Source organism: Eublepharis macularius, chromosome 6 (genome assembly GCF_028583425.1).
Source record: "Eublepharis macularius isolate TG4126 chromosome 6, MPM_Emac_v1.0, whole genome shotgun sequence".
In the NCBI taxonomy this organism is placed as follows: Eukaryota; Metazoa; Chordata; class Lepidosauria; order Squamata; family Eublepharidae; genus Eublepharis; species Eublepharis macularius.
This window is the reverse complement of record NC_072795.1, coordinates 120586841-120600620: the sequence shown is the minus strand read 5'-3', so window position 1 is coordinate 120600620 and position 13780 is coordinate 120586841. Positions and strand designations below refer to the sequence as shown.

Sequence of the window (13780 nt, the reverse complement as noted above, 5' to 3'; positions counted from 1 at the left end):
AGCGGGCTGCGCAGTGCAGAAGCAACCAGGCTGTGCCTGTTGCTTCGTGCCATGCTTATGCCCCTCAGCTGTCCCTGGCTGGCATCAGCGCGGCAGTGCCGTGGCCGCCAATCCCCTCCCTGGCCCTCCACGTGGTGTCTGTGTACACACTGGAGCCCCACCCTGCCTGGTGCATGTACGGGCCAGCACAGGCTCTGGGGCGCAGCCGCAGCCCCGCTGCAAGCAGAAGCGCGTGCTGGCCTCTTGTGCTGATCAGCAGCACGAGGCGCTGAGGTTGGGCAGGGAAAGTCTGCAGATGAATTTCTGCAAGAGACGCGACCTGCCCTCATTGTGGGGCCTGGCGTGGGGATCAGGTACAGCACAGTGTGCGCGTATTTGGAAAGCTTATTATCTGTCTGTTTTGCAGCCCAGGCTTGAACTAGCAGAATGATTCTGTTCGTGATGTAATAAACAGCTTGTAAAGCATTTCTGGAAACTCCCATTCACATTCAGTGTACAGGTGGAACAATGCAAAATGTATGGGATTTCCATCCTTCATATTTTCCCTTGCATTCCCGCTGTACAAAAGGATGAATGTGCTAAAAAACAAATTTCAGCTGTGTAGAATGCCACCTTAATGTCAACCTGGATAGAAGCTCTCTTGGTGAGTCACAGCAAAAAAAGAATCCAGGCAAAGTAAATTTCCAAGAATAGTTTTATGAAAACACACACACGTTGCTGACATCCTCCTCCTCCTCCTCCTAATCTCCTGACATCCTCATTTTCATCCTGCCAGGAAAAAAAAAGGATGCAATTGGAAGGGGTGTGTGTGTTTAATACAGGGTTCCCACGTCTGTGTTGTGTTTGGGCAACCTTCTCTATTTATAGTGTTTAGGACGTGGTGGGTGATAAGATGCTGCTCCCCCAGTTTGCTCAAAGGAGAGACAGACAACTCCCAGAGTGCAATGACAGCCGCTCACAGCAGGATCTGTGCTCTAGGACGGAATGACAGGTTGCACAGTGGAATGACAGCCCCTGGTAGTAGAGAAGCATTCTTGGAGTGGAATTACAGGCACCACAATGGAATGACAGCCCCTGGTAGGTAGTAGCAGAAGTGTCAATGTAGACTCAAGGTGGATTACATAATGTAAGTCAGTACAATCAATATGTTGAGGAGACATCGATGAGTTTTTGGTATAAGATGGTGTTTTTGTGTCCATTGCATAGTTTCACAGTGATGTCCCAGAAGTGCATTTGTGTGGAATTGTCAATGGTTAAATTGATGCTAGAAGAGCCCTGTGGCACAGAGTGGTAAGCGGCAGTACTGCAGCCCAAGCTCTGCTCACGATCTGAGTTCGATCCTGGTGGAAGCCAGGTTCAAATACCCGGCTCAAGGTTGACTCAGCCTTCCATCCTTCTGAGGTCGGTAAAATGAGTACCCAGTTTCCTGGGGGTAAAGTGTAGATGGCTGGGCACGGCAATGGCAAACCACCCTGTAAAAAGTCTGCCAAGAAAACGTCGTGGTGCGACGTCCCCCCATGGGTAAGTAATGACTCAGTGCTTGCACACCTTTAGATTGATGTTAGAGTTAAAATCGTTGACGTTCCTATGGAATCTCTCAAGAGCTTCCTGACTATGTTTCCAGACATCTTTATAGGGTTGGCCCACTCATGGAACACTGGCAACTTTCCCCCATGATTCCAGATGTCTCTGTTTGCAAAACGGTTGCAGGCTGCTTGGTTTCTGGATTTTTTGGCACCTTTCCTGGGACGGCACTTTCCTTGACCTTTTTTTGCCGCATCCTTCTGCGTTCTTGGGCTTGTGAATGGTTAAAGCGTTCTGAGGAATCATCCGATCACAGCCCAGCTCCTCCCTCAAAGCTTTCAGCATGCAATTCCACATGTGTAAAGCAAAAAAAAAACACTTGAAAGAGAGGCCGGCGACGATGATGAAAGTGCCTGACCTCCCCTCCCAAACTGCTTTTTGGTCGCTCTCCTGCGACCTCAAAACACAAGGTTAGCTCTTTTAGGGCGTGTGTGTGGAGGCTGAGTTTTCAGAGAAACTCAGCAAAACACACACAAAAAGCGGACAAAGGGAGGGAACAACCGGCTGTGTAGAAATGGCCTATGTACCCAGATGATGAAAATATCAAAGGAGAGGAGTTAATGGACAATAGCTGAGGAAGCCTTGCTCTAAGTTAGCCATGAAAATGTTTGTGTACTGTGGGTGCCCACAGCTGGGCCATTCATTTGAAGATATAAATTGTTACCAAATTCAAAGTAACTGTAAGTGAGGATAAATAAACAAAGTTCAATAGTCGGGCTTGCTGTGGTGTCATCTGGGACGGTGTTCCTGAGGGCTTGTAGCCCATCTTAGTGGGGAATGTTGGTATATAGACACTGTTGATGGACTGTAGTTTTCTCAGGAAGTCAGTTGTGTTTCATAAGTAATGGAGTGCTGGTGATGTAAGGTCTGAAGATGGAACCCATATAACCAGACACCCACACCATGTTAGTGCCAATACTTGAGCCAGTGGCATCCTGGGTTAACAGTGTATCTTGAGTAGTAGGTATAAATTTCCTGGCTGTGGTTCTTGAGGTGTGTTGATAGCCATTTGTTCTTGTATATAAACAGGTAGTTTCTTCAGAATCTTGTTCAGATCATTCTGGTATTCCTTTGTGACTTTTGAGGATATGGGTTTTTGAAATGTGCTATTGGCCTTCTGTATATAGTCCAGCTTGTCCATGAGGACAACTGCACTCTCTTTTTTGGCTGCCTTGATTATGATGTCAGGATTGTTTTTGAGGCGATTCGGTTTTGTTTTCCCGGCCATGTCGGATGCTCCTCTCTGCAGGTCCGGGAGGAAGCGGCCGAGCAGCCTGACCGGGCGGTTGACCTGCGAGGGTTAACCCCCAGGACTCCCAGGTAGGGGTCCGGAGCGCTTTGGGAAGAGCCCCCTGAAGTTGATCCAGGGGGTAAATAGCCCATCTGCTCCTATGGAGGCCGGCAGACTTGTGCAGCACATCGCGTGCTGCCGGGCCATGGAGAACGGCAATAAGCAGATTTAAGCTGAAAAGCCTGTAAGTAAGCGGATACCTTCTGTTACTCTAAGCATATGCGAAGGATTGGTGGGAGTTGAAGCTTAAGAAGGTTCGGATATCTTCCCCTTCATTGAGTTTTGGAACTTAGTTGGCGGACTCCCCCCCCCCTAAGATGGCAACGAAAAAGCAGAGCCCTGCTGTGGGCAAATCGGTTTCGGCTGCGTTGCAGGGGAAGGGAGAGACTCTTGAAGAGGTGGTTAAATGGTTGGTTGTTGAAGCTATGAAGCCCTTTGTTGATAAGCTAAATGAAATCGGACAAAGGGTTGGCTCAGTTGAAAATGAAGTGAAAACCATTAAAGATGTAGCGCTCGAGGCAGAGAAATCTGCTCGTGAAAATGTAACACTCACGAGAGCTACAAACGAAGTAAAGCTTTTGGAGAATCAATTGATAGGACTACAAGTGGATTGTGCTCAGACGGTATTGCGTTTACAGAATGTGAAGGAGGAGGAAAGTGAAAATTTAAAGGATTTGGTTTTGGAACTTTTGGCGTCATTCGCAAAGGCAACTAAAGAGTTAAAAAGCGATATTCTGGAAGTCCGTCGGACATCTTCAAAATATGCAATGAAGCGTCAGCTGCCTCGCGAGATTATTATTGATTTTTCATCTAAGAAGACTCGGGACACCATTTTATACAATTTGACTAACGTGGACTTGGACTTTCTTGGCAACAAGGTTAAGATATTGAAGGACGTTCCATTTTTAGCTCGGAAAAGAAGATTCAAATACAAAAGGTTTGCAACTCTTCTGAGAAAGTGTGACATAAAATACAAATGGTTATTTCCGGAGGGCATCTGGTTTAGATATAAAGACCAAGCCTACAAGATAATATCGGAAGTACAGCTGAGGGATTTTGTGCTTAATCATCAAGAGTTCGAGCAAGAAGATCCAGAATCTGAAGGGGGGAGTGGGGAGGAGTGAGTGAGCGCAGCTATTGTAACTGTTCAAAGAGAACTGAGACCGAGACGCAGGGGGGGGGGGGGAGAAGACCTGATCCTGACTGTAGTTCGTATCTTATAAGATCTACCAATCTAATAGCATATTAGAAAGTTTAACTTTAAATAATTGTATTATGAAGGGAATTCAATACTTGTAGTTGTAGTCTGTGCTCTTATGTTATTTTTTCCCTCTCCCCTTGTTTCCTTTTTCCTTTTTCTCTTTGTAGTTTTGATGTTAGTAATTAAAATAAATAAAAAAAGGATTGTTTTTGAGGCTGTTCAGGGCATCCCTTTCAGCGTGGTTGAGATTATATTGCAAAAATCCTTTTTATTGCTTACTTCAATTCGAGCATGGTTACAAAAGTATTGTAAGTGATGATGCAGTAAGGCATTGTGAATGATCTTCTGAGTCTTCCTCTTTTTCTAGCATTATTGACTTTTCCAGAGAATCTTGTCTTCTCATGATGTGACAAAGTGCAATAGCCTCAGTTTTGTCATTTTAGCTTCTAGGGAGAATTCAGGCTTGATTTGATCTAGTACCCACTTATTTGTCTTTTTGGCTGTCCATGGTATCCACAAAACTCACCTCCAGCACCGCATTTCAAATGAATCCATTTTCTTCCTGTCAGCTTCCTTCACCATCCAACTTTCACATCTATACATAGGAATGGGAAATATCATAATTTGGATTATCTTGATCTTGGTCCCCAGAGAGACATCTTTATCTTTAAGGATCTTTTCTAGTTCCTTCACAGCTGCTTTTCCGAGTCTCAGTCTCCATCTGATTTCTTGACAGCAGTGCTATCCTCACGAAATTAGACCTTTGAATTTTGGATGTAAGAGAGATGAAGCAGTGTAAATGAACTTAGAAAATTCCTGTTTTAAAATCCATTGCAGAGCTCTGCTGCATGTTACACAATTCATGTGGGAAGCATCAGGGCTTTGTTTTGAATGCCAAAAGCTGTCTCTAAAAGCTGTCCCTACAGGTAGGGAAGGTTAGAGCATCATGAACTGCTTATTCACCTCTCACTGACCCTGTTGCCTTGAGAAGGAGGGAGCAGTTATCAGAGGAACCCATGTCAAAACAGCAGCTCACCAAATGTTAGGAGTTGTTGACTACTTGTAATTACGTCATTCAGCTCATCCATCTTGCTCTTTCTCCTCTCCAATGCCTGAGGGAAAATAGTTCTAATACTAAATTTTTAAATTAAAATATGGTGTAGAAGAAAGTTATTGTAATACTCTTTTCCCTTGAGTTTATTCAGACCACTGACATTTAAGTAAATGGACCATTGTTAATGCAAATATTTTTAAAATACAAAAAGACCTAATAATGCACACTCAACAAAGCGGAATTCAGGAGAGCAACCTGAAGAATTATTAGGATTTTTTAAAACATAGGGATAAAGGTTCTTGTTAAGTAGAGTCTACTCAATTGCTGACTAATTAGTTGCTCCAAGCACTTCTGTTAATGAATCACAGAGAGTTTCACAGTTCCCTAGCCTTACCTCCTTATTGTAAGTTTCTGGAGAGAGCCTTCATAATTCTAAGTGACCAGAACTGAACTGCTTGTCACGTACGTGATGTAACAAGTAGCTCAGCTCTTGTTTATAATTCTGGATGAAAATATTTTGTAAGACTTTTTTTCAGTTTTTGCCACAAGTCCTCCATTTTTCTATTTCAAGCCTTAGGAGAAAAAAAACCGCTGTCCAGTTTTTCCTTTTCCCCCCTGTGGGATTTCACACTTCTACAAGGCTAGATCCAGACAGTTTTCCAGATCATGTATACTAGATGTGGTGGCTGCAGGTACCATGTACATTCCAGTGAATCTTATTTGTACTTATCAGTGGGGCCAGACTTCTGGAGTGGGTTCTGTGTGTATATAACTTAGATACTAGATTTATTAGATGTGTGGTTCAAGGGACAACTTGGAACCACATTTTGAGGACAGATTTCTATCATGAGAGTGTGAATATTTGGTCATGGTAATCATAGGAACTAGACAATTGATGTAATGCTTCAGTGTATGCGTTCTGTGTTTCCAGTAGGCCTAGAGCCAGAAATATTATGGCCTTAGGGCCTAGTAGTACATTAAGGGTGGCTAGCCAGATCTCCTGCTATAGACCTCCCACACTGCAGCCTCCCTTATCCATTCCACTTGGTATGGTAGGGAGGAAATGAAGTGTTGCACCAACACTGCAACATCATTTCCAGAATGAATCTGGAAGTAATGGCACAGTGCTCTAGAATCCAAGAGCATCTGATGCAGTGATGTCACTTCCAGGTGTGCAGTGTAAGTGACATCACAATATTGGTGTGACACCTGTTAACATGTCCCTGCCCCCCTAAACCTCCCAGTAGTTACTTGGCTGGCAGTCCTATTTGGGGGAGGCATTGTGAATGAATGCACAACAGCAGAAAACCAGATTGTCTAATATATTTACTTTAGTACATTTTCAGTTTAATAAAAAATAAATGGCAATTTTTCAACAGTTGAAATCGCTTTATTTATTATAGAGGAACTGTCGTTCCACAACCTAAGCAAAGCAGAATAGTTCAGGAGGGCATTTCTATTAATGTAATAGGGCTATACTATAGCAGAATTCTTCTGGAATGCACTTAAAGGGAAAGGGACTGTGGACTATATCACTGTGCATATCTGTTTGCTGTATCTACTATCCTGCTGCCCCTGCATTGTTTTCTACTGATGTGTACTATTTTCTGCATTGGATCTACCTTCTGTATCTTGTAACATTCTGTGCTTATTTCAGATGGCAGTAGTCTGGCAGGATTGATGTTCAGTGTTAACACACATGTTCAACCCCTAAGATGTTACCACTAACCCAAGTAATAGGTCTGTCTCCAGTGATCCCACCATTTGGATGATGGGCATTGTCTTTGGGGAGCCTGGTGCTGGCCCTCCAAAGTGTGGGGCCCAGAATGGTTGACTCAGTTTGCCACACCCTAGGAACAGCTGTGAGTGTAGTTGCACATTGCAGAGGGGAGAACACAGCAGAAAGGAGTGGTTTCGGTAGCTGCCTGTTGTGTTAATGTGTAGCTTGGCTGTAATTATTTACAATGGAAATAGATGTGTTCTGGTTGGTAGATCCCAGAAGTCCGCTACTTTGTTAGTTATTGGTAAATTACAGAGCCAACCCTATTGCCTGGGATTTTGGGAACATCTTCACTCACATGTGATAGGCATTTCTGTATAAACAGAACTGAAAGAGATTTCCTAATCTATAAGTGAGGTGGTGGGAATTCATTTTTAATTATGCAGACTGTGGACTTGGGGCAGTGTGAAAACTGTTGAAGGAGAAGTTTAGTGCTTTACATTTCCTCCTTCTCCAACCTGTCTCTGAGTAGCTAAGCAAAGCAATTTTCTGTTCTTATTGCAGTGGCCGGTATTCTCATACAGTGAGGTCCAGTGATTGTCCTCCCTTCCAGTTGTGGCAAGATGTTGTACAGTCAATAAGAGCAGAAGAAGACCAGTTGCCTACATAGCAAGTCACTGAGCATGTGCAAGTCCTAGGTGCCATTCTGGATTTAGATATATAAACTAAAAATTGTGTGTGTGTGTGTGTGTGAGAGAGAGAGAGAGAGAGAGAGAGAGAGAGAGAGAGAGAATATATACTTTTTTTGTTACAATCCAATTATACTTGCCCCTCAACAGAATTTTTTCTGCCTCAGGTTTTAGAATGCCCCTGTTCATATTTTGTATAGAAAATCTCTTAATATTGAGAACTGTTTTAAATAGTACCCTTGCTGTGGCGATCAGCGTTAATAAACATTGTGACATGACCCCTCCCCCCAACTTGCTGCCAGTGACGTGGGGGTAGAAATAAGGAAAACTCACTATAAACTAGACATTATTTATATGATGAGATCTACTAACAAAATCATATTTCTGTTAGAGGTGGAGGTGGAATTTACCTCAGGAATGCCAAAATTCTTGCGTTGAGTGTAATATCTGGATAGGGCGCTGGGGAAATAGCGAAATTAGTAACTCAGAGAGGAGGTTTTTAACTCTTATTAAATGGTAGGTGGTCTGTTCATTATAGTTCTAAATGTTTTATGTTTGTAACGGTTCTTAAACTATCGTGTCAGCTGCATCGAGTCTTTATAGGTGGAAAGTGGCCTTTAAATACAGACCGATGGAGAGCTCCAGGGATGAACTATGGACAAGCAACGTTGTCCATAGTTCTCTGTCTCGGCCACAGAGAGCACACAGCTACATTAATCGTGGCTTTTATTGGGGTGGGGGGAGCTGCAGGAAATTGTTGCCAGGTGTTACAGTTGTCCTAAAGAGCTTGGGTTGGAGAAAAGGTGATGTGCTACCAACCTAACCCAGACCTGTCAGGCATTTTCCCTAAAGCTGCAGTTCTGGCATTTGAGGTTTTGAAAGCCTCCTTCCTGTTAATCAAGCCCCGCCTGGAACAGCAAACAGCTTTCCAAACCCACAATTCTTAGAATGGCAACCTCAGAGGGAAATCTCCTGTGGTGTTTAGACTTGGAGGGTTGAGGGGCAAGCTATACCAGTTCTCTTTCCTTAGTGCACTGCTGAACATCTGGAGTTTCTGGGGTAACTGCTGCAGTCGAGCCCCCAAACTCAGCTTTGCAGCCCTCTAGGGAAATTTCCTCATAAGGCTTGTGAGTGGCAGGAGGTTTTGAATAAGTCCCTCATTCAAGAACTGGAGGCATCATTTTGAACAGCCCTTGGGGTGGGGTAGGGGTTAATTACAGCAAGAGGGCCTGCTTTTTCTCTAGTCTTAGATATAATCCCCCTTCTAAGAAGGATTTAGCTCCAAGTGATCAGAGTTTTGAATTATCCTGGGTGGGATCAAGGGATATGCTCCTCCCTTATCCCTAATTACATTATTACCCCACCCACAGAGCCAGTTAGAGGGTTAGGGCCTGGGAGAAATCACCACTCTGCCATGAAACTTGGTGGAAGTATTTATACCCCACTTTTCTTCCTGAAGAGATCCAAAGCAGCTCAGGATAGCAACAAGACAATATAAATAAAGCGAAAGAAGCAAATAAAACAATGACAACTTGGGTGGAATCAGTTGGTCGTTCCTCTGTGAATGCCATCTGCAAGCCGCTAGCTAAGAGGCAAAGGGCTGAGAGCTTTAGGGCTTGTGCCCGTCAGCTCATGCTTCTGGCCATGCCCATATTTTTATAATACAAAATAATACTGCCGCGAATGGAACTTAGTCCGGGTGAAATTCTGTTGCTGTTCGTTTGCTTGCTAGCAACCAGCAAGATCTCCGTCCCCTTGTCCCTTTCCAGAATGGCCTAAAGCAGGGGTCCTCAACCTTTTTGAGCCAGAAGGCTCTTTTGGAAATTGACACAGACTGGTGGGTGCAACCACTAAATGGCTGTTGCAGGAGGTGGAACCGATCACATCATGTCAAGAAGTGAGATTATTCAGAACACCAATTGTTGCTCTTCAGCATTTCAGGCATTTTCCTTTCCCCCCCTTCTTTGAATGATACCCAACTATTCTGATCATTCCATGCATCTTGAAGTGATATGAGCATGCTCAAGTCCTTGTGGGAGGGTCCTCCTTTCAATTTACAAAATGATATTTTTCTGTATATTCTGAGTCTTCTGTGTTTTTAAATTTTTTTAAAGAATTAACTTCATTTCTTCTCAATGGGGAACCAAAGTGGCTTCCATTCTCCTCCTGTCTTCCATTTTATCCTCATAGCAACCCTGTGAAGTAGGTTAGGCTAAGAGTGTGACTGGCCCAAGGCCACCCAGGCAAGCTTCCACGACAGAATAGGGTTTTGATCCCCCAGGTGTCCTAGATCCTAGTCCTACAGATGAACCTCTGTACCACACTAGCTTGCACTGTGTATGCAGCGTTTTGGTGATTTCATCAAGTTTGCTATTTAAAGGGGTGATAGAAGGATGATAAGCCAGGTGGATATGATGATATTCACAAGAGCTGGGAGGATGAAGTGGGCATTGTAGAATATTCACAGGAAGTGTTCTGTTGGGCTTGAACTAAAACCTCAGGTTCTCTAGTAAAAAATTGATAACTCCAGTTGATAAAAGACAAGCTTTTCTGTGCTTAGTTATGCACTTTCTTTGGCAAGCAAAGCCAGCTGCTTCAACTCTGTATGCTGGACTCTTATGTGAATAAAAATAGCACCCTGAATTGCATTGAACATGGATGGCTGTGCTGAGGTGATGCGGGAATCTGATTTTGTAAACCTTTATTGGAGCTGAGAAATGCTTAAACGAATAAAGCAGCACATTAAAAGAAATATTAAATGATCTATTTGCAAAAATACAATAATTTAATAATATTTGTGAAAATAAACTAGTATTTACATATTGTACAAATGACTCTTGCTTATATAAAAACTGTATAATGTCTGTGACTTATGGGTTTGTATTCCGAAACCAACACTCAGTTCTCTTTTCTGACAGGTATCGTTTATTTTTCTTCCTTATCTCCATAGTAATATGCTTTGTTGTGACCAAGTCCTTGCTGCTGACCTGCTGTTTACCCATCTTTCTAATGGGTATGAGGTACTTCTTCAGTAGAAAAGTTATCCTCAGCTATCTCGAGTGTGCGCTGAATACGGACATGTCTGATATTGAGCAATATTACATGAAACCACCAGGTGAGTAATAAGTCCACAGAAGGGTTTATCACCAAACCCTGCTTTGTGAAATAAGATATTGAAACATCTTGTTGTGTGCCATCATGACTGAGAAGTCTTTAAATGCTAAGGATGCAACTTATGTAGATCAACCCACATAAGGAGGAGTATCTAAATCCTGAACTGGAACGCCAAAACAAATGGGGACATTCCTTCTCTTCTCTTTTCGTTTCGTTTTTGTTTTCATACTTGGGTTCACAGAAGAACATCGGAAGCTGGAAACCATATGAGACTCCATATATTGTATCATTATTAAGTACATCGTACCTAAATAAGTATTATTTGTTTAGCCGTAATTCTGTTTTATGGAACTTTCTTTTTACGTTCAAATGGCTGATAAAAGTGGCACGTGAAGCTTTAAAAAGAGGTAAAATGAGAAAAACTCTTGGAACGGAAATGTATGAAGCAGCTCTTCTGGTATTACATTGCATTATGGTGTTATATTACATGAGTTACATTGCACATAAATATATTCAAGTAGGTCTACATCTAGCTGTTTAGAAGGCACAGGGAACAGGCATATAGGGAATATTCACCTGCTTATGACATAAAAGTGGTTTGGAACTCTTCTGTTGCAGTTAAGGCAGGTGCAGTAAGTATGCAGCTTTCATTGACCCAGAAGGCAATTTTTATTTTTTCAACGATTACTGGATAAGAAGTGTTGAGTACTTGATTTTTAAAACTCAAGACCTCTTTTAGTGTGCAGAGTTCTTTAAAACCTGGTTTTGCAGAGTGTATGAATGTGGGTACTGATAATTATACATGTCCTGTTTGTTTCTGTAAGTGTATTGAGCCTCCCAAATAATAGGGCAAAGCCATACATTGCTAAATGTAGCAAAAAATGATCATAAAATAAAATTTGAAGTTGCAATTCTAAGTACTTATTTCTGCATAGGATTTCTCTTTTCTGAAGAAGTGTATGATATCATGTTGGCATAATCTTAGTAACATTGCTCAAGTGAATTGTGGAGGTATTAACATTTGCATTCATTTAATTAGCGACTACCTAGCGAAGGATGTTCAGTTTTTCATCCTGGGAAAAGGAGCATGTACACTGTTATGTCTGACACGAAGCGTGAGAATTTTATTTTGTCCTATTGTGGCTATTTCAGATTTTGGTTTCAGAGAAGGTCTGGTTATGAGTATGTCTGCAGCTAACATAAGGGAGTGCTCACAGTCATGGCGGGGGGGGGATGTTCCTGGGACAGACTTCACTATTAGCAAGGGGGTTTCATACTGAGGATATGGTGCATTGTCCATCTGCAGTGTTAAGGACTGTACATGCACAGGACAGAACAGTTGGGTCCGATAGCCATAGCCAATAAGAGACTCAGTAGGGAGAGGAGAATGGATAGATCGTAAAACCACAGCATGGTGGGAGGAGATCTACAGAAGCATTCCTTGCCAGGGAAAATGACACAGGGTAATTAAGAAATAGGAGACACCATGGAGAGGTTAGGGAGGACAATGGGTCTCTCAGACCTGATTAAGGACACAGATTGAGTGATGTGTACATAAGCACTGATTAATAACCCAGTACGAAGAAAAAGATGAGTTTTATTTTAATATTATGTGGTTTCCCTCTTGCAGTTTGATCTTAACATTAAAGATCGGTTCTGGAGACCATGCCCATGAGAGAACGTGGTCAGGAACTGTAACAAAATACCTTGCGATACATTGGGCCTTCCAAAGTGTGGGGGGGTGCGGATTCTGCCACCACTTTGCATAGGGATGGAAATGCAGATGTCAGCTGGCTTTCCATTTCAGTGAGAAAAAGTGATATTTCAGGGATGAACTGGGTGCAGAGAGCTGCTGAAAACATAAATATTTTAGCAGAACAAAAAATGGGCCCATTATGATTCTGCAGCTTAAAAGCCTGTTGTCGTTTTATTATCCAAAGCATTGCTTTCAGAACTTGAAAGGTGTTAGTACTCCTCTACTTGAGACTGATGACAGAGATTGCTTCACCCTTGTTTTTAGAAAATATTGTTCAAGTTTAGGCGTCCCATTTTATGAAAGAAGTAACATGCTGGACCAGACAAGGCCCCTTTCATTCCAGCATCCTGTTGCTTGCATTGACCAAGTAGAAGACTTTGGGAAGAGGATGCAAGTCAAGAAGGAAGCCAATCAATCGCCTTCTCTCTCCAGCTTGCCCTTGGATGCAAACTGCTTCTGAACATGGAGGCTTCATTTAGCTGTCTAAGCTGTTTCTACATCTCTTTAAAAGCCATCTAAACGAGTGTTCTAAACCAGTGTGTTCCATAAATTATACACTTCCCTTTGTATTTTGGAAGGAGGAGAGAATGTTTTCTCTTATCTGCTGTCAACATGCATAATTTTATAAAGCTCCTTACTAGGTCTTTCATTGAAACTAAAACGAGTTCAAGTTCTTTAGACTTTCTTTGTACAGAGGAGATAGATTGTTTCTTTTGGTTGTCTTTTTCTATACTGTACAGTATCCTTTTTGAGACAGAGTGACCATAAGTAAGCACAATGTTCCAAATACTGCTGCACTATAGGGTCATATAAGGGTTGGCCATTTCATTTTTAATCCATTTCCCAGTCATTTGCTCCCCTCCCGTCTGAGGTGATATTTTCACCTGATTGTCCGTGACCTCAATCAAGATCCGTTTCTTGATCAGTCACCACCAATTTGAGCCCATCAGTGTCTATTTAGTTATGAGCGGAGAGGTTAGCTCAGTATGCATCTTTTTATTTACTGTTCAATTTGTATTCATCCAGCTTGGAGTTCTTCTCGATCTGCTGTGGTCTTGACTATCTGGAATAATTTGGTGTCATCTCCAGCTTGGCCTACTCACCCCTAATTCTAGATCATTTGTGAATGTTAAATACTAATGCATTATCCTACTACTTTTAAATTCACCCAGACATCTTTGGTGAGGGACATTCATATACATAATGGTTCCTGAATCACCCTTATCCTCATGTTTATTAATGCTCTTCAAGATCATCCAAAAGTTAGGGAGGTAGGATTTCTTTGCAGAAGCCATGTTCGTTCGTTCGTTCGTTCGTTCGTTCGTTCGTTCGTTCGTTCGTTCGTTCTTTCTTTCTTTCTTTCTTTCTTTC

General features: G+C 42.4%; 1 protein-coding gene across 1 annotated transcript in view; it reads left to right on the top strand.

Annotated features, from left to right (window-relative positions):
* Positions 1-13780, top strand: part of NAT8L (N-acetyltransferase 8 like) — a 66067-nt gene that overhangs the window by 16776 nt on the left and 35511 nt on the right. The window contains exon 2 of the mRNA XM_054984186.1: positions 10490-10654. Within this exon, the coding sequence (XP_054840161.1) occupies positions 10490-10654 (165 nt within the window). The remainder of the gene's footprint in view (positions 1-10489; positions 10655-13780) is intronic.